Below are 22,269 nucleotides of genomic sequence, written 5' to 3' on the forward strand. Positions count from 1 at the left end.
TTACTCTTCTCAATGTCTCTGCATCCACTTTTTGATAACATTAAACTTAGGAACACACAAATAACCCATGGCCTTGGTTGTGCCATTGCTGTTTTAACTGATGAACAGGGCAAAGACCAGAGCTGGTTCCCTACTAGGATGAGGCAGCTCTCAAGGGGAAGGGGAAGGGACCCAGGAGTTCTGTGCACCAGTGGGCTGTGTTTTTCACACCAAGGAAACAGGAGCATTTCCTACAGCTCAATCTCTCCTTTAGTGGTGTTCAAGTAGAAAATGAAAGATTCACAGGGATATACAAGTATGCATTTTATTTCTCTGTTGGTATATGTCTGTTCTTCATTGCCATAAGAATAGAAATGGGCAATAGTGCAATCCAGAGAAAGATGTATCTTATTTCCTATCACTATTTAAAGAATCCCTTATAGTTTCTTTTAAACAGTGTGTAAAGAGACAGCAGCTGGAGGAAGAAAGCACAAGACCAGTTTATAACATTAATTCTAATTTCCCTGAATGATAGAGAGAAATATGTATGTAAAAAAATCTTGTCCTCCTACTCCTGCTACTAATAATAACAGCAATAACTAAGAGAATGGCATGCTTGTTTTAATTCATTATTCTTTTAAGGAACCTGTGAAAATGTGCCTTTCATTTCCCATCCCTACCACACAGAGAGAACAAATATATCCAGTACTTTTTCTTTGTTCTGCTTGGTTTAATCCACAGGCATAGTAACTATTTCTGCTGAATTTTAGAACATTCTGTCATGTAGGAAATACCACAAATCAGAGAGTTTGGCTGCATCTCCATGATTCAAAATTGTTTATGAACAAAGGTGAATGAAAACGGGGAAAATGGAAGGAAAGAGGTTTGTGTTCGTAGGGCAGATTCTTTTTTCCATTTCCCAGTCTTTCCAGTTTCTTTTGTTTCTTTAAAATCTCTTAAAATATTTTGTTTGTGTTCTTGTATCAGAGATGTTAATAAGCGCATAATGCTATAAAGAAAAGCATGGCTTTCCTTTTTCCAAAATTTCTACAACCAGTGTAACATCTCTTTTGCTATAATTGATTTTCAAGTTTGTTTAAAATATTTCACAAGGCATAACCCATTGAAATGAGTCATCTAGTTTTCAGGGTGTTCTGGGAATAAAAGGTTCCTATACAATTTAGGTGTAAAAACAATATTAAAGTGTTAGTACTAAAATAATTCTTCCTAAACATATTGAAAATGAAGTTTGATTTTTTTTGATTTGAAAGAACAGTTCAACTCATCATCAATTAAACTTGGAGCTCATTATGTTTGTGCTGTTATAATTATCAGTCCTTTTATGTCTTAGGTCTTTCTTGTAGCTCTTTGGAAGAATATTTTGGTTTTGATGCACAGCTGCTTGTTTCACGCAGGTTTTACCTCAAAAAGTAAGATCTGATATCAAAATGCTGTTGTCAGCTATGAAAAGCCATCACAGGCACCATTTTTTTATGTTTTCTCAAAAGGCACATATTTGACATTTCAAAGTGTTGTATTGGAGTGTTTCACAACAGTCATTTTGTTCTCTTTAAGCAACCCCCTGAACTGGTACTTTCGATGTGTCATGGATCCCATACACATCATTGCCTCTTTAGAGAACAATACTCTGAAGTTCTTACACTTTATGGTATTTTACGCCTTGAGTAATCCTATCTATACTGCTGTTGGCATAGGAAGAGATGGAATAATTTGAAGTCAGATTCTGAGAACTAGGAGTTAAAAGGAGAGACTTTCTCTAGCACTTCACCCAGTATTTGTTTCTGTGTGTGAGTCTACGGACTAAACAGTTCTAGTTTTTTAATATTTTCCTTCACATGTCATTATTTTAAACAAGAATTTCTGTAATAGCTGATTGTAAAGTTTGTCTGGTCTCTAAAAAATCACCAGCCCATAAAAAACATTATGCCAAAATACACAATGTGAAATGATAAATATTATCCTTCCTGAAATTCTACTGCTTGGGCTTGGCCACTGGGGATGTACCAGCACAAGGGTTGTTCTGTCCCACCAGGCTGCACATACTTCCTCGAGTTTGTTCTCTGCTCTGAGATAATGTGACAGACTCCCATGAAAGATTATAAATCTGGTTCAAGAAGTCTTCTTGATGATACCGTGTTTAAATACATGCCAGGCCATGACATAAATATGTGCATAAGACAAATACCTGTTCAGTGCTTTTCAGAATGGTTTCTGTATTCTTTGTATTAAGAAGAAACACATCTTCAACCATACTGCACACAAACAAGGTCCCAGAAGTAGTCTGTATTGGCCAAGAAACATCTCTGACAGCCAGCAACCCTTAGTAGTAGTAGTTTTAAGTTGTTTAAAATATTTAAAAGCTTGAAATGTGCATTCAGTCAGTTGGGAGAAAGTCTGCATCCTTAGATGCTGAAGGAAAGCAAGCATGAAGCATACACAATGTTAAACTGTTCATGGTTAAGCCTCTAATGAAGGGCTCAATCATGATAGTATTTATTTAAAGCGTTGGCTGGTGTAGTTCTTCATTGACATAATGGAAAACCAAAGCATTTGTTTTGTTTGGGCAAGTTTTGCTTCCAGCATATTTCAGGAAAAGGCAAGTCAACTTCTTTTCTCTGCATCTGTTTTGTGAAATGACAGACATCTCTTCTGGCAAAAAAGTCTTGCGGTAATTTGTCTGACTATCACCAGACAGGTAAATAAAGCTTGAAAAGCAGATGTTTCAGAGAACAAATCTAAGTGACACTAGGTAATGTGATATACATTTAACTCTGCTTCTTAGTGTCTACAGATTTTAATAATTAGAAAATAAATTCTGTAAAAAAAGCAGTGCTTAGAAGAAAACTTTGCAAGATTTCACACACACTGTGTTCTTCTATGTTCCCATAAAAATGTTAAGAGTATAGAAAATTAGTTAATGAACTATGAATTCCTGTCACAAGATGCCAAAGTGGAATTGTTTTAACTGAATAGTTGTGAACATAAATGAGTAATGTACCTTATCAACTACATGTAAATGCACTTAAAAACATGTTTTAATCAACTGCCGTGTCAGAAGTACACACCTCTGAAGATGTGCAAGGGGGGGAGAGAGAGATATTTTAACTGTGTCTGTATTCTATTGAACATAGAGTCAGGAATCAAACTAATCCTTACTGAAACTAGCAGAACATTTTAGTGACACCATGTCCTTTATATATGATGTATTCAAATACAGCATTCCAGTGCATTCATAGATGAAGTGGTTTTGAGGAACTACCCATCTGAAAGTAGTTTATATCTTGTCAGGGATGCTGGAACATTTTGGTCATGCCCAAGGCCAAATCGTAACATTGCTGGTCAGCATACACTTGCTTCTGCATGAAAGGGAGATAAGAGATGTGTCATTGCATCCATCTTCTGAGTTATTTGCCCAGAAGGAATTGGCCTTTCTAGGGATGTCTAGTCAACAAAGGATGAAGCCAAAGAAGAGGAAATCAAATACTCAGTGCAACGTGTTAGGCAGTCAACTACAGAAGAGGAGGTCCATGCTGAATTAGGCATTTCAAGCACTTATTTGGGTACAATAACTCCTGTGTTCACTTTACCTATGCTCTGAGCCAGTTCCACTCAAAAGTGGTGTTTTCTTAAATTAAGGTCACAAAATCCTACCTCTCAGATAACATGACCATTGGCTTCTGGGGACTTCATTTCTGTCTCATAGTGCAAAGGTGGCCATGGCTGTGGCATGTAATTTTGTTGTGATGATGCCTTATGATTTTCAGGGGGTTTCACTCTCTTTCATGCATGCCAGAATTGTGTTTATTTTAATATTCCCTGTTAATCTCCACACCCCTCATGACACATAATGATTCTGCTCCTCTTCATGTCACATCCTGAGCAAAAGGGACTTTGGCTAGTACAATTTGCTTTGAATTCAGTGTTTTCAAGTGTGTATTTAACATTCATGAGGTAAAATAAAACAGTTGGGCCTTCAGGCAACTTCAGGCTAGAGACTCCTACTTTGTGAATGTAAAACAACTTTATGGGGCAGGCAGGTACACAGATGATCAGCTCAACCAAAACAGTGCTGCCTCTAGGCATGCACAGTACAGCGTGTTAGTTATCCAAGGATGGGTTCATCAGGGCCACATTTGTCTCTCCATCCTTTAAATGGCTTAAGCCATGCTTTTGTGAGCACTCTTCATAAGTTTGTTGCTCAAATTTGCCCCAAGATGTATTAAAGATATTTAAATGTGCATTTGGTTCTCATCTTGAATATATAGTAACATTGAATAAAAAAGAATGCAAGAGGTCTCATGGAACCTACTTTTGGGACAAGAAAAACTTAATTTCCAAAGCAATAGCAGGAAGTAACAACAATGCAAGGCAATAATAGGATTTATGCAGATGTTTGGACACTGGGGAAGCAATTTTAAATGGCAATTTTGCTGAAGCCGTATGAGCATCTTTCATGAAAAAGTAACATAGAAGAAGGATGGTGCTAGAGCTGTGGAAGGCAGGAGACCCTGAAAACTGTGTGGAAGAACACTACCAAATATAGCTGGGTTACTATATCGTTAGCAGATTTTCTGAGAAATTTTCTTCTCCTTGAAGTCAAATTACCAAAGAGGAAGGGAATGGGGGGAGCAGGAGGAAAAGAGAGATGGTTGATGCACTCCAGAATGTTTCCCCAAAGAATTTGGGGGCGGAGGGAAATTTCAGATCAGATTTTTTACAGCAGGATTTTATCTCCCCAGGTTTGTGGAGAAGGTCTGGACCATATATTTAGTTGTCAGATTGTTAGATGAGGGCTTCCATGTGGTTGTTCCATCAGAGCCCCTGCCGTGTTTGGGGCCTACAGTGTACTTTGAAAGATGCATGCTCACTGTTATTACATGGAGATAAGCTGCAGTATATTTTTATCTATGAAATGTTTTGTGCATTGAATATCAAGTCTGACAGGCAGAGAAGCAATTTGTGTGGTTGCTAGTTCTTACTCCCTGCTATTACAGAGAAACAACACCATCCAGAGTTTTACTTGCATGACAATTTCTCTAGTGAGTAAAGAGATACAAGAGATTTCAAATGAGTTGACCTTGCTATAAATAAACCTAGCTATACCAGAGAAAAACAGAATTACACTAGTTTTGTCAAGCTGGCCATAAAACTGAAATCCTCAGACTGAAAATACTGCAATTGCCACAGAATGCTGAAATGTCAGCTCATTTCTTTGCAAATCTAACCTCTCAGTAATTGTAAACATAATTTGATGGAAAGTCCATTGGAACAATTTGCTGATCTTTGACATTCTTATTATGTATAATGCTTTGTAAAACATTATCTGAAATAATCTAGTATGGATTTTTTTTTATCAGAATGGCTGCTGTGACCCTGTTTTTGAGATAAAGGAAAAAAAATTATTTCAAGAAAAAATAAATTATTAGAGGAAGACAGGGCCCTTTATACCACATAGAGTTTTCCTCTGCCAACATACAGCTGCTTTCTGCAGTATAATTTCTAAGGTTTTATGTGAACTCCTGCTCCCTGATTCAAGTGTGCCCGTTACTAGAAGGTAGGAGAAAAGTAATTGGAGACCTGTTGAATTTTTGACAATATGGATATAACAGTGATGGCAACAATGTAAGACAACACAGAAAGAACAGTACATCTTAAAGCGATAGTAGGATCTTAGCATCCATCTGCAGGGTGCTGGTTTCTTATTAACTCTGTCCATTTCAAGATGCAGAAATCTGGAAAACCTCTTTCTGTATTTTTTTTCATGTATTCTTCGTTTTGGTGGTTTATGACCCATTTCCTAGAATTGTAGAATAATATAAGTTTTAAGGGACCTCTGGAGATCGTCTGGTCCAAGCCCAGCTTAGAGCAGGGACCAGGTTGCTCAGGGCCTCATTCAGGTGAGTTTTGCATATGTCCAAGGATGGAGAACCCACAGCATCTCTGGGTAACCTCTTCCAGTGTTTGAGCATCCTTGTGGTGAAAAAGAATTTCTTAAAAGAATTTTCAATGTTTCAGCTTGTATCTCTTGCCTCTCATCTCTGCACACCTCTAATAAGAGTCTGGCCCGATCATCTTCTCTCCTTCCCATGTAGTAGCTGAAGATAGCAATAATGTTTCCTCCTTTAGTGCTCTCTTCCTAAGACTGACAAATGAGTCATTCTCTCAGCACCTCCTCATACATTATGGGCTTCAGCCCCCAGCCACCTTGGTGACCCTTACTGTCTATGAGTGTGGGCAGCCACTAACTAGCTGACCTCTGCAGGGTATGAATTTGCTGCTCTCTTTTATTTTTGTGTATCATTCACCAGGATTGTCGTGCTTAACATGTGTGAAATATATTATATTATGGCTTATATTTGCAGAGTCATGGTAGCTTTTGGAACAATACTAGTTTATAGTACCATGACGATTTAACCACTTACACCCTATGGCAGCAATTAAACGCACAAATGTCCCTTGAAATATCGAATATGTTCATGTGCTTGAACAGTTACTAAATTTATTAAGAGAAATCGCTGTACCTGTACACACATTATTTTAAAACAGTAACATTTTATGGCTCTTTTATTGTGATTGTTGTGATTGCTTTTGTTGCTCAGTTGTCATGAAAATGGTAGGATTACCTTGTAATACCATTCACTGAAACCTTGACAGCTAGATGCAGGTTTCCTTGCTTCATGTAATTTTAAAGTTCTAGACTGTATTGTTGCATTTGATTAACATACAGATAAATGAACTAACCTTTAAATGCTCCCCTGAGATTTTAGGAAGTTAGTGTAACTAAATATAAAGAAGTTTTAATCATAATTTTCTATGTGTAATTGTAATGCATAAATTATTACCACTTATGAGAAAGTAGACATTACTGGGATGAAAAAGAAAACAGAAGCCAGGAGATTCTAGCTGTTCGTTTTTTAAACATTAATTCTCTGTTACCTTCTTGTACCAGCTGACCTACATCTTCAATGAGTCTATTATTAAAATGAAACAACTTTTCCTGTTAAATTCAAGGTTATTTATGAACCCAAGGGTTCGTGTGGCCTGTTTAACAGTTTTTAACAACATTCCTAATATTTCTCTGTTTGCTTCCATAATCTGGAAGTAGAATCATCCTATTTCTGGCTAATTCCCATATTTGTCTTTATTTTTATCTTCATCAATTACCTGGTGTGAATTACTTTTAGTAATATAGCTGTGTAAGGCTATCTTGCTCAATCTCATCTCTTGGAAATAATGGCATCCAACTATTAATTTCTTCATTATGCAAACACACCATAATAGATACCGAGTTTCCTTTTATCCAAAGATCAAAAAATATACCCAACAAAAGCATGGTAAAAATTAAACCCACAAAAGTCCATTTCACGTGTTTTTAAATACTATTGCAGAGAATATTGTTTGTAAGGACAGGTGAAGTACCTGCTTTCCCCCTACTACTGTGGTACCTCGAAGTCATTCATTGTCCTATGAGTCATTCTGTGAGTCAAAATCATTCATTGTTCATGAGTCTCAATTTATTTTAGGGCAGTTGAGGCACAGATAAGGAAAACACTTTGCCAAAGCACACGCCCAGGTATTTGTTGCATGGCACGATTTAAACCTGATTTTCCATGCTTATCCCTGGAAAAACTGACCTTCTTCCCAAGGGGTGTCACCAGCATGATGTCCTGGAGGGACATCTCACCAACCTCTAGGCCTTACACATTGCTGTGAGCAGACGAAGTCATCACTAGGCAGAGCAAGTGTACATTTTTATGATTTTGCTGGACTGCAAGGTGTAAAAATAACCTTTCCGCCTTAAGTGCTGAAATAGATTTTGCAGGAACAGGCCACGTGCTGCCTTCTTGGCCCAGGTGACAAGAGCAGTCCTTTGATGAGAGGCTGATACCAGCGGGGGGGACTCTCTGATTATGCACTGCCCAGCGCCGCGGGCTCGCTGCTGCTTCTGGTGCCAGACCCAGACATGCTGGTGTCAGAGAGAACCTGTCGCAATGGGCTCTGAATTCATGAATCTCACCTCTGCAGGAGGAGGAGCAGCTTGCTAAAGCTTTCCAGAGGGTAAGGAAGGCTAAAAACACTGCTGCTCACAGCTAAAGGAGTCCTAGCTCCTTCTTTAGTTTATCTGTCTCCTTTGGTAGACAGTGCCTTGTAAACTGAAGCTGGGATCTAACGCTCCAGTTCCAACTCAACAAAAGCACCTAATCCTGTTTTTATTCCCATTTGTTTCATACTTATTTGTTCTACTGAATTAAGGGCAGTAACACCAGAAAAGTTGACATATCCACCTTTGGCTTCGTATGCTCAATGTTTCAGACAGAATCTCTGGTTTGCAGCTGAATGTAGTATCTACTAGCTTCATACTGGAATTATACTGTTATAGGTGTCAGTGAAATGGTTGTAACTAAAATTTTGCTGACTAGCAAAACCTTCTGCATTGAATAGAATGTCATAATGATTGCAATCACATTTTCTGAGTGCATCTTTATTTTTAATCAATTTAAGTACACAGAATACTTAAACATCATGTCCCTTACGTGGCTATCATGTAAAGCGAACAGACTTATGAGGAAGGAAGGGAAGAAGGAAAGAGATAAAGAAAAGTTGCTCAGCACTGGCATTTGGAAGAAGTTAGTTCCTGCTTTGTTTGGAATGTTGTTTTTTTGCTTTCACATTTTGTGTTCATGCTTTCCTAAAGAGAGGACTTGAGTTTTCAGAGGCCTTTTAAGAGGACATGTCATTTAATGAACCACTTCAGTTAAGTTAAGAGTGGATGCCAAGTGATGTAGGCTAATGAGACAATTTAGGATGAAGAGATTATATGGAAAATCTTATGCAGTTAAAACAGAGTAAGAACTGAATAGGAAAAGGAAAGGAAAGGAAAGTTACTTGTTGAAGTGATCAGGTAGGAGATGATCAAAATATCTCCAGAGCAAAAAGTGCAATGAGATGTTTCCTAGGCTCACGAATGCTTCCAAGAACTTTTTCCAGACCAATGGCTAGAAGGAAGCCAATTTTAACCACTGCAGTACAAAGATGTTGTTCTTTTAAGATCTGTAGAGCAACAATGGCTTTCTGCTGGGCTTTACAACAGGAACTTAAAGGGCCAAAGATCTCCTTGCCGGGCAGCACCTTGATTTACACAGGGTGTCCTGGTACACTTTCTGGGCAAAATGAATGTTCAACAAGAAGGACAAATGTGATAGTGTGGACCAGAAATATCCATACTTTGTCTAGGGGAGGAGATTTGTCTTTTTAAAAAAATAAGCACTGTTATTTTCAATTTTGAATTAATTTTGTTGTTCTTCTTTGAGTTGTAAACTTCAGTCGTAAAGAAGAACAGCCCTTCTAATCCCAAGTAGTTGCTCTGTGAATATCCCACACATATTTCTCCCCAGCCTGTCTTTCTTACCGTAAGTTTTTTAAAAGACCTTCACTAATGTAGTAAATTTTGACTCTCCACACATTGCAACCACCACTGCAAGGAGAGGTGTAAAGTAAATAGAGAAATGGCAGCATCATTTTCTATTTCCTTCTTGAAATTTCTGTTTCTTTCTCGGGTAGCTGGTTGGGATTTTTCTTTAATGACAGGCCCTGAACCTCTGCAATTCTGCTCAGAGAGAGGCCTGCGTTTTTCAGCAGACAGAGAATAAATTATTGACATACTTTGCAGGACTTTTGTGATTTTTAAAGTTCTCCTCAAGAACTGTTCCAGACCACCACTTACACTTATTTCCCCAGCGTTTGACTTTTTACAGGTTTCCAGCATCAGGAACAGTCTCAGGCTACTATTAAATTGGGTTTGCCATCTTCAAATAGTGTGAGCACAATAGGCATTTAGTAAAATAAACATGGCCCCATTATTTCTTAATGCCTTGCTTAACAACTTTAAGATTAGACCGCGTCTCCCATACTCCCAGTAGGCACCACTTAAGCAGTGAGTAATATTTCTGTCTGCCGTAGTCAAGTAATCCCAAATGTAAGTAATTTACAGGATGGCATTAGGGACTGTTACAAGAGACATATTGTAATATGTCACTGAAAATCAGCCTGCCTCTGCACGTTTGATCAACAGCCAGATGGAGGCTTTTATCACATTTATTTAATCTGAAATATACATAGTAATTACAGTGGACCTCTGATTTTTTCAGTCCTCATTGCTGTCTCAGGAGAAGGTAGGAAATGAATCTGTCAGTTGCAAACCGGTGTGGATGTGACCCCCTTGGTAGAATCTGGATGTGTTGCAGCTAGTGGTGTTGACAATAGAGACTGTGAGTGCTGCTGGAAATGAATGCATGCTGCTGAGTTAAAAAAAAATAGGCCCATAAACCAAAAAGTATGTAGCTTTATTTTTTATGAATACAAAAAGCCTTTAGGAAAGCAAAGATCAACCTTATTCTTAGCAAATCCATTACCAATCAATGGCATTAAGAACAAACAGTCTCTCACTAATAGCTGGATGGTATTTAACTTTAAGGCATCTGAAAACAACAAAGTCTTAATGTTCCCAGCGGACAATTTGGTTAAGATATTGAATTCCATCAAGCATGTCTTTATTAAATGGGGAAAATATTGTTGTTTCCATTAGTACGGAGTTGGCATAAAGAATGGATAGCATTCAGTTAAACCACAGGCAAAAATTCAAACAAATTGAAGGTAGTTTTATTGCTTGGACAGAAACTTCACTAATGGATATTGCCATCATCCCAAGGAATTTACATAAGATTTTATGCCCTAATTAAAACAGCTATAAAAGATGCCTCACATATTAACAGGGGTGCTCACCTTCCTATCAATAATTTGCTCTTCTTTTCTGTTACTCTGTGCATTACAACAGACTGTCTCTGCTAATGTCTCTCACATTTCTGTTTCTGAGATGAGCTGGGTCAGTTAACAGCCTCTTTTGGATCAGCTACCCTAACCGCGAGTATGCCTAGCTAATCTTCTAGAGATGTATTGACAGATAAAATATGCGATTAACTGCCAAAGAGGAAATTTGGTTACAATTACTCATACTGAGTAGTCCCATGACAGATTAAATTGATATTCAGCATGAATAAAGTGTCCAATTCTGGCTGTAAGTGGCTGGTTTACTGGGGTGTTTTGATGTCATTATAGGCTTATAATTATTTTAATCTGATTTGGTAAGGAAAAAGTAGTATGACAAGCATAAAGAATTAATTTGAACAATAGGTGTTTCTCCACCACAGAGTAAGTTTTAATTAGAGCCGTTCTTCAATTAAATTAAAGGTGCCCTTCTTGATTTTAAAACTTTCATGAACATATTCAGTACAATGTGCAACTGTGATTTGGTTCATGCCTCTCTGATCCTTACACAACCATACATGTTCTCAGCTACCTTAATGTCTGTGGCTCTGCTTTACTGGCGAGAAGGCCTTCTCCTCCCTACCTTCTGCCAGCGGGAACAGCTTTGTCACTATCTCTACACTTCACTGACCCTCTCCATTTTTTCATACCATTTCTCAGCTGAAAGCATGTCTGTCTTGCAGTGCTTACTTGAGGTCATATTTATTATTTGAGCTCTGCAGTGGTACTGATTAGCTCTGAGAAGCAACCTGTGAGGGAGTTTGTATAATAGATAGCTTAAAAAGAAAGTGGTAAAAAAAAGTCTCAGTGGAAACATTTATACTACTTTCTAGTAGGCTTAAGCCATTGGGACTTCCTTAAGGATAGCAGAGTAACTTTCTTAAATGCTTTGAGTGATTACTTTCTTAGCAATCTCACCATAGTTCATGATGTCTAGTTGTGGTGATCACATGTTGCGTTCTTGTGGTATGTGAAAAATAAGACTTCCAGGAACCACCTGAGTGCCTGGCCCCAACCCCTGTGATGGCAGGCAGCAATAGAAAAAACTCTGCTAAGCGCATGCTCCACGCTCCCTTCCTCACAATCATGTTCATGTTTTCTCTAGCAAACCGAAGTCTATAGGAAGTGACCAAAAGCCACAAATACAAGGTGCTATGAGGAAGGGAGCAGAAGAGTACATTGGCATCTCCAGTCTCTGTGTTAATTAGAGAACGGTTCATTATTTGTATAGATAATTAACTTCTGATGACAGGAAAAGGAGTTGTGCGTGCACACACACACCTACTCCATCTGGTGCCTGTCCTTTTTCTGATGAAGAAAACCAGGAAGAGCAGGGATCCTCCAATATTTATTGATGGAAAATCATCAGAGGAAAGATGATGACACTTACGAAATGTGGTTTTTATCACAAAGTCGGAAGTCATGCATCTTGATTTTCTAGGTAGGGATGGGTTCTTCCTTTTTTTGTTTGTTTGGTTTTTGAAGTAGCTAATAGGCTGAAGTTTCCAAACTTCAATCTGCTTTGTTTTCTACAATGGAGGCACTGAGCATTCTGAAACTTCACAAGAAGATGAAAATTAGAGTGCTGGAAGCAGAGTTCAGGCATCACCTGCCTGTTGCTGCAGTCCACAGTCAACTCACTACGGGAAAAAACCTTAACAGGGAAATGCTGCACTCATCTGTGGCAGTTATCGCTTCCCTACAGCTTCCTGTTTCAGTAGCCAGAAGTTATAGCTGGACAGGCTGCAAGTATTTCTTCAGACCCTGAATTGACTTAATTATTCTCTACAGAAAATAGGATGAAGGCAAAAATTTGCAGATCTTTAGAGTTTTAGTTCTTTTTTCCTAAGACAAAGTCTAAAGCAATTAATGAGTTTATTGATGGACAAAAATATAATGTTGTCAATAAGAAAAGTCTTTTATGTGCTCTAATTAGAGGAACTGTTCCCTTCAGGAAAATGGAGCTTTAAAACAGCATTAAGAAAAAAACCAAACCAAACCAAAACCTTTAAAAAAACTGTCAGTGTCACATGGCACAAAATCTGGAATGAGGCTTTAAGGACCCTAAAAAATATTGTTAAACTTCTCATCTTGACATTGTAGGTATACAGCTCTGTTATTAGCATTGCAAAAAATACATTTACAAAATAAATAGGTATGGGTAATGCTCTTATTTACCTTTGACAAGGGCCACCTACTTATGAACACCCATCAAAAGACATCTGGGATTTTCTCTCCACTGAAAGAAGTCTTAGATTCATGAGAACAACATGAATTCTTCAAAAGAAGCTGTAGGTTCAGCTGCTGAAACATAAGTGTGGGACTTTTGTCCTTCTGGCATGTGGGCTCTTCTTAATAGGAATTTATATAAAATTCAGTACTGTGAAAAAAAAACACTTAGAGGCAAAATGGGCCAAATGTGCTATTGCGGTAACATCGGAAGAAAGGGCTATCAATTCCTTTGAAGGTTTGCAAGTAAACTTTTTTTTCTGCCTGTCTTCTCTGTGGTTGATGATGTTCTACTATTAAAATAGCAGTTTATGTGTGCTGTAAATCAGTACACTGTTTTGTTCTTCTTTGCTTCAGGCACTGAAGGAAAAAGAAGCTTGTCACATATTTTAAGTTCAGAATTGGTTAATAACAAAACACATTTTCAACAAATTTCAGAACCAGCCCCTTTGGGCAGCTACTCTTTGCAATTTAAATGAAGGTGCAGAAACTTTCTTTTCCCCCTTAACAATACTTTCACAAGTTTCATGTACATGTATTTCAGTGCTTAGCAGTATATTACAAAATGAGATTAAAAGTACCTGTTTCAGCACTCCAGGCCAGGCAAGGGAAATTGAACTCTGGGGTGCCCAAATTAAGATGCTAAAATGGGTAAATTCTACTTACCAGCATTTATCACAGACAGCACTACTGCCGCTTTTCCTAAAGCAAATGCCTTGTCAGCTATCACTTCAGTCCTACCTCCTATCCATATTATGAGTAAATTCCTATTGTAGTCTTTTTTCCTACTGATGTTAGACAAATTGTTCAGGTTTGGGGTTTATTTTTTTTTTTTAGTTTTTAATTTTTTTCCAAAGCTTACATTTGTGGGACAGTTAAAAATTACATGGACACCAAGGCTAAAGCTGGTGAATGATATTAGCCTAAATACATTTTAAAAACCAACTTTGTTCCATAGGCTGCAGAAAGAAATCTCTGGTTTCTGATAAGATTGTGCCTGATGGTTGGCTGCCTTTTTAATTGACTTATACAAGTACTGCAGTGTGAGCTACCCGTTATGAGACAAGAAGGAAGAGAAGCAGGAAGAGTGGGTATGGGGGGAAGAGGAAAAAGGTGAGGTGGGAAGGGCTCAGATGACATAAATGCCACCTAACCAAGTGAAAAGCTTCAAACAGGATCTGTGCCATATTGGACACCAAAGTACTCGCAATGGAGAGAAACCTCTAATGAAAAATTGATGCTTGGGCACAGATTTTGGCTGAAGCTTTTGCCTCTGTTAGGACTTTTCTGAAGGCATCCTTCCTATAGGTCCTCTGATACCTAATAAGGTCTGCACTCCTGCAGCAACTCATCCTCTCAGGTTAGTTATAGGAAAACAATAATCTTGAGATCTTTACTGTCTCTTGATACTTGTTGTAATGGATCCATGGTTCTTAAGTAATTTGGACAGAGTGAAAGAACATGGTCACACAAGCTATCTCTCCTTAGGAAATTAAGCTGAAATGCAGAGAAATTTCAATGGGTAATATTTCTAATTTAGCTTACATTCACTGATGGACTTCACACAACCCAAAACTTCCCTTATTTTTTGCAGTTGCTTCCCTTATTTTTTGCAGTTTGCTCCCCTCTGACTGAGACACTTAAAAGTAGTGCAGGTTTAGATGCCTCGTGATTTGTGGTTCCTTGCTAGATTTTCTCCAGAAACGTTGACTGGCTCCCACCACTCATTTTCACCCTGCCCTCATCTGCAACAATTCAATAGCCCTTCAAATATGACAGAGCAATTTATTTAATTTTTTGTACCATTCGGGTTTCTCCACCCTAATGCGCATAGCATCACTGATGTGATTTTGAGCCAGGCCCTTCAACCAATTGTTTTTGCAAAAGTGTGAAGTATTGGCAAGTTGTATTGGGGGTGATAACAAGCCCTTGAATATGGGGAAAGAAGCAGGACTCAATTGAAGAGATTTTTCTGCCACATAAATTGTAACATGGAGCCATGCCCCAGGATGCCTTGGTGGAGAGGTGTACTTTGCCTCAGCAATTGATTATTCATGAAATCAGTAAAAGGGACTATAGGTAGGTGGTTTCAGTACTTCTCCGAGAAATGGGACATCCCTCTTCTTTTCCCACCCTTAACGAACAGTAATTTATGAATAATACATCTGCTTAATACATCTTCATTTTGAGAATGCTATTTAAGCTCCACAGCAAATTAGACCTTTATTTCCAATTTATTTTAGTAGAAACAGCCCAACCAAATTATTATTTTGGATGCCTCAAACCTGGGTACATCTTGTGGTCAGAGTGTTTTTTTAAAACTTCAGCACCTGAGTCAAAAATACACCTTAGTGAAGTTCTGCAATAAAGGGGGGTACTTGAGCATATATTCCTGAAAATATGCCATTTCAGCATTCACAAATGCGCTTGTTCTCCCTTTGCTCAGGAAAGGGTTATCTGACCCTTTCCTGAAACTGCTCAGTCAAGTCAGCTATGCATAAATAAGAAGAAAACCTATGCAGGAAGAAAATGAAATTAGATGAATAATTAACATATACTTTATGCAAAAGCATGAAAAACTGTTCCAAAATTTCTCTGCTTAACTAATGTGTGAATTCATATAAAAATAGTCTACACTGAAATTTTGTCAGCATGTCATAAAAAGCACATATCTACTTATTTAATACGATTAAGATTTATCTAATGTGTTTCATTTCTTAATGAATGATATATTTTTTCCTCTTAGTCATTTTAAAGTGTGTTATTTCTGTAGGTTTGTGAACAAACAGTAACAGGCAAATCCCAGAAGCTGAAAAGGGGTGCAACTTCACAGCATCAGCAATCAGTATTTTGAAGAGGCTTCCTAAATTTAGGACAGAAACAAATGAAAAAGAATTATGAGCTTTTGTGTCATTATCTTGCTATAAGATTTCCTTAGTCTCATCAAAGGATGAAATAAACAGAAAAAGACCTGATCTTTGAAGAAGATCTACTCCGATTGCAAAATTTTAATTTCATTGTTTCAGGCCATGGCTACTGTAGCTGCCTGTGCTACAGGCGCAGTAAAAACCAGTCCATATTTAAAACTGGAACAGTCATCTTTTTTTTTTTTTTTTTTCCTGGTTTTTTTTTAATGGAAACAACTGGATCTTCAGTATTTATTGCACAGTTGCATACTTAAGATTTCATTTGCTGGAGTTATGTATGTGGCAGGGTAGGATTTACCTGGTAAAGCCCATGAAGTTTATAATGGGAATCTAAAAATAATCTGAATGCTGTTCTATTTTTTGGAAAGCAAACTGTGGAGTGGTCAGTGCCCAAATACACACTTAGCACTTTCAGGAACTTTAATGGGAGTTGCTAATACAAATGCCCAGTACGCTTGGATAATTATACATGTTCACTGTATAAATACCTAAAATACAAAATGGCATAGTTTCCAAACCCCTGTGTTTCTATCTTTCAGATACTGTTCAGGCACATTTTGACATAGTAATTATTTATATGATGATAGATAGCCCCAGATCTATAATTCACTCATGGGGCTTAGGTCATTTCATGAAAGCCAAAAGTATAGTGCATTACTCTGTATGCATAATGTAGAGCATATTTATATTTAATGCTAACATTATTTTTCTATGAGGGGAATATTTCTGTGAGGTGCACTTGCTGTTCAGAATATTGTTTATGTTGTACAGATTTTCATTTTGAGATGAAAGAATACTTGTTTCCCGAGAAAATGTTGGCCACTTCTGAGGATCTTGCTTTATTTCCTTCCCTTCCATCTCTTCCTTCCCTTCCTCTTTTCTTTTTAACAAATAAATTGTTCAGTGGTAATATAATTGTAATAGGTCATGTACAAGTTTTTTCATGGACAAACTTGACTAGCAATACTTACCAACATAATCTGGCTTTGATACCAAGGTTAAGAGATTATAGCAGACATACAATACTACCTTTGCATTCCAATGAATACCCAAATTAACTTTAAAATTAAAAATTTCAATCTGTAACAGCAGTAGAATCTCAGTAATCCACACTAATAGGCAGGAACCTTATATTTACGCTGGCTTTAGATGACTTCACGTAGTCACGTCAGGTATGTCAGAGGAGGAGTGAGTAGCTGTATGCAGGAAATCACCTGAGGATGAAAACAGAGAGGCATATTCATCTCAGTGTATTGTGAGGATTTTTATCTATAATGTTTATTAAAGCTCACAGGGGAGATACATTGTAAATCTGGGTATTGAGCTAAGGCTGTACACTGCAATCAGCTTTTCAGAAAATGCCTTTAGATAAAGTGCTGTTCTAACCCTTCTCTGGATTATACTCTGCATCAGGAAGTATATTATCCCCTAAAATATCTCCTTTCATTCTTTAATTTTACTGCTAGTATTCTAGCAGGAGTTAGCTTTTAGTGGGAAAACACGTTCACATTGCTCCTTGCCCAGTGCTGGGGAAGAGCATCTCCTGCAGGTCACAGGCAGCACTCGGGGAAATGGCTGCTCCTTAGTGCCCAAGTGGGTGCTGCCTTTCTGCTTCAGGGAGGAGGTTTACAGCAACATCTCTACAGGCACCACAGAAGGAGGAATTTGCTAGATGGCTCAAGCAGGCTGACAATACTGCAGCAAGCTGTCACCTTCCATTCTCTCAAGCAAGCAGTCACCTCCCCCTTACTCCCCTCAGAAGACAGAGCCTCTGCAAGGTGTGGGAGAGGATGGCAGCATGCTCCGAGCTCTCGCTTTGGGGAAGCAAGTCTTTAGCTGTCTTGCTTTTCCCTGCAAGGCTGCTGGCACACAGAACTCGAGGTCATTTTTAATCACTAAAATATAGAGATGATGTCCCCTTGGGCTCATTCTAAGTACTCGGTGTAGTGCCACCAACAGTAGCGCCATGGGCAGGCACAGCTGACTTCAGAAGGTGATTCTAGCTTTTGTGAGGCCAATACCTACTATTTGCCATTATGTCTGCAGAGGAGCTGTAGCCAGCTTCCTGAAAGTCCTCTTAGCAGGCAGAAGAGAAAGATGTGGGAGCTCAGAAAGCCAGCAATAAGTGACAAAGCCATGCCTGACAGGTTCAGTGACGGGTAGGAGCAGAACTGTATCTGTAACAGTGGCCATACCCCTCTGTGCTCCAGCAAACCTGAAAGTGTAGTTTCAGTATGCCTGACAGTTTACAAAAGGAGGGGAAAACGTGATTCTTTTATTTCATCTATGTAACTTCATATTTATGTACACTTGTGTAGATATATCTATAGACCTTACTGTTATGCAATGATCCTGGTCAGCAGAATGTAATTACGGTATCGTGGAATCACACCATTATCAGAGGCCCTTCTATCATCTTTACAGACTTGCCCTCTTTTCTGTGTAAATATTTTTCCTGCCTTTCCCTTTTGCAAAGCAAAGAAGTTGTTTGCAAACTATTTGTAGAATATAAACAGCTCCTACAAGGGAAATGCCCTTGAAGCAGTGAGAGTAGACTGATTGCAACATTCGGCACATGCTAATAGCATCATCAGAGAATTACTATTACTTCGTAGCAGAGGCATTTTCATTAAAATAGAAATCTTACCATGATCCTTAGATTGAATTTTTACCTTCTTTCGCATATTTCAGGTGAACCAACAATCACAGGTTGCTGGTTCATTGTTCAAAAGCTCCAAAGAATTACACACCCCTAAGGAGTGCCATTTCCCATGATTGCCTCTTTGCAACTTTTGTGAAGCACCAGGGAACAGAACAGGCAAATGACCAGCACAGAAAGCTTGAATCTGGCAGTATTCCTAGTGCTCTGCACAGAGTTAGTAAAATGAACCTGCTAATACATTGTTATATCTGTTACAGCTTGCTCATGTTGGCTGTTAATCGAGTATTCATAGTAAATTCACAAACTGACGCTTGAGACTGAATGATGATCTTTCAGGTTGCCTGATACCTTTATCTGACCAAATTCATGCAGACTCAGCCATGTGCAGAGGAACTTGGCACGGCTGCACTTTATCTGCCTTTTTATTTCTAGTGCGATAGGATAGGAATGAGAGGAAGAGAATATATAAGGGTTCCCCACTGAGAATCAGTTCTATAAATTATGTATTATGCAGACACTATTCTGCTGATGCTATCTGATCCCCAATTCTCAGTTCCTTGTTTTTCCTTCTATAAATAGCTTTGGCCAGGTTTTCAGTTGTAAAATGACGAGGACAAAACCAGAAACCTTTCCCATTTAATAACCTCTGCCAAAGAAGAATAAGGTAATATTTTTCATAACTGTGATGTCCTCAGGGCTTTAACAGTCTGGGAATACAAGCAGCACTATGTTGTTGATAAGATACTGGTAGTAAAAGTGGGAATAACCATGCTGAATATTAAAGAGGGAAATGCCCTATTTTCAGGATGATTGGTATAAAACTTGGTATTGTGAATTTTCCTGTCAATTTTTGTCTGTGTAGGACCACTTTTGCTTTTTGTTTCTCCCTCTAGATCCAAATGCTTTGGCTGGACAGACCGGACCTGACCATGCTCTTATAGGAGGAATAGTGGCTGTAGTTGTCTTTGTTACACTATGTTCTATAATTCTCCTTGGTCGATACCTGGCAAGACATAAAGGTAGGACACATTTAGTGGAAGTTCAGTCACTTTTGGAAGCGAGGCATGATTTCACCTGGGAGTGCTGTTCCCTTTCACCTTCCCCCATCTGCTAAATGATTTGGATGGGAAATCTCAGTTCACAGTCCAATCACACAAGAAGTCCCTATGAATTTTACCCAGTTTTCCGGTGGACTGGCTAAGACAAAGGACATCTCCTTTACATGCCCAAGGTCATCTCATAAGTCAGTGATTTAGAGAGACTAAGAGGTAAGACAGCCCCTTGGTTTTGGCTCTTAGCTCTAGACAAGTGATTATATGATCTCATAGTTTTAACTAGTATATCAGTTCAGCAGAATATACATATATATATATATATTGAGTGAACAAGATTTTTCATTTTAATAAATTGTGTTAATACTTTAAGTATGTATTTAAAAGATAATATTAGAAGCCGATGGTGAGTTTTCAGATCAGTGACTCTTACCAATGATCCCACTGGAATAAAGGGTTCATTCCTGGGCCAAGCTTTACTCTATTCAGAGATTTCACCTTAAGAATTCTACTCCCTTCATTTTCAGTTCCCCCAGCCATTAGAGATAACAGGGATGGAGTGACAGTGACTTCCAACTAAGCTACTCTATGATCCTGTTTTGACCTAGTTAATTCCAAAATAATTTCTTGAGATTTAAGCTCCAAATGGCTTGTAGACCTATTGTTAAAACTTAGTTGATTCCCTAGCCACTGCCGCCCCCGCCCCACCCCCCAAAAAAAAAAAAAAAAAGTGAAGAAAGGATTACTGTCAGTGTTAACTCATTAAATCTCATTTTAGGTAGGATAATCATATGGCTAGCAGACATAAACTGATAAAAACATCTATTTAATTTGATTGGATTGTGTGTGGGGAAACAAGAATTTTTTAATGAGCAGTGAAATCTTGTCTCTTTTGTTTTACTTTCCTGAATGAACAGTTATACATCTTATGACAACATAAATAATGCTTTTCATAAAGCAAAGTTGACTATTGTACACAATTCTTTTTATTCATATCCTGAGCACAAAAATATCTGTGGTAGTATAATATGAGTGAGTTCAGTTAATAAAACTACCTCAATTTTGTAATTCTTGGAAATGACTATGATACAATTCTGTAAAATTAAAGTATAGATACTACCAAAAAAAAATAGAAAAATAATCAGTGGCCATTTTTAAAAAAGAGTGTTTATGAATATCTAAGTCTTCAAAGTTGGTTCATTTTTATGGGTGGCTCTTCTATGAAATAACCAAGATTTTATCACTTATTCTGTAATTGCAAAATATATTGCATATTACTGCAGTTAGATGAAGTGGATTTTTATTAAAAAGTTTCCTTAATTTATTGTGGATATACTTGAGTTTGTGTATGTGCATTATCAGTATTAATACCGTAAATATTTCTTAGGCAAATTAGAAAGTTGAGCGTACCTATAGGATGTATACTGAAATTGTGTAAAACTTTGTCCATTCATGAATCAGTTGGAGCATTGTTAGAAATGTACTTCCTATAATGTACCGTAAAGCTAAAAACCCCCTAATCTTTCTTTTTTTTTTTTTTCTTTTCTGTTGCGCTGATTCCTATAGGAACATATTTAACAAATGAAGCAAAAGGAGCTGAAGATGCACCTGATGCCGACACAGCCATTATCAATGCAGAAGGCAGCCAAGTCAATGCAGAGGAGAAAAAAGAGTATTTCATTTAGATGCAGAGCTAGAATCTTGGAGTTTTACTTATCAGGCTGACTGCTGGAGGAAACTGGCTATCATTTCTCAGAATTCATTTCTGCCATCTTCTGCTATCTTTATTAACTCGCATACCTGCTATAAGTAGCCAGTTTATGCCAACAATCAGCTGTTGACATCATCATTCTATAATTACAGTATCATGCGTAAAGCAGGACATTTCTTATTGCCTAAAATTCATATCCACCGCTCTCTTAACATACAGTGCTTGAATATACAGCCTTAACAATGTTAATCATCATCTTAATCCAAGTTTTCTACATTTTTAAATGTTATACAGCTTTCTTCTTTTTCAGTTTTCTTTTATCATGTCCCTACTAGTGTGTCAGAGAACAATATTCATAACAAATACTGTTAGGTAAGGACCTAATTTACTTACATAAGTAACATAAAATGTTAAGTCTAAGATTAGAGGTTTACAAAGAATGTTTTATACATGTCTATCTATAATTCAGAAAGCAACTTGATTTTGAAACATATGCCCTAGGAAACACAAACTTAAATCTTTTTAGTATAGTTTATTGTATGCTTGGAGTTGGTGGAAGAAAACTATCAGTCCACTGAATTTTTTCTTTTGTTTTGCTTTGTTTTGTTACGTTTTAAATGGTACCTTGACAACAGTGCCATGTTTTCAGTGGTAAAAACATGCTGAATAACTATACGGATTCTGCAAAGTTAGATAATAGTGCTTCGTTTGAAACAAATTTGTCCTGCCCTTTTACTGCTTTTCGGGATCGCAAAGATCAGAGAACTTTCCGAGTAATTTCTGATTTTATAATTTATTTGCTTCACATGAACTCACCTGCCTACTCAAATTTGAAGCGTTCATGGGGCACAACAGCAAGGCATT

The 22,269-nt window shown here is 37.8% G+C and overlaps 1 protein-coding gene across 1 annotated transcript in view; it reads left to right on the forward strand.

Moving 5' to 3' along the window:
- Nucleotides 1-21,379, forward strand: part of CADM2 (cell adhesion molecule 2) — a 178,970-nt gene extending 157,591 nt beyond the window's left edge. The window contains exons 9-10 of the mRNA XM_035890745.1: nucleotides 19,536-19,661; nucleotides 21,261-21,379. Of these exons, the coding sequence (XP_035746638.1) occupies nucleotides 19,536-19,661; nucleotides 21,261-21,379 (245 nt within the window). The remainder of the gene's footprint in view (nucleotides 1-19,535; nucleotides 19,662-21,260) is intronic.
- Nucleotides 21,380-22,269: the final 890 nt, after the last annotated feature.

This window comes from Egretta garzetta, unplaced genomic scaffold (genome assembly GCF_000687185.1).
Source record: "Egretta garzetta isolate BGI_Z169 unplaced genomic scaffold, ASM68718v1 scaffold383, whole genome shotgun sequence".
Lineage (NCBI taxonomy): Eukaryota > Metazoa > Chordata > Aves > Pelecaniformes > Ardeidae > Egretta > Egretta garzetta.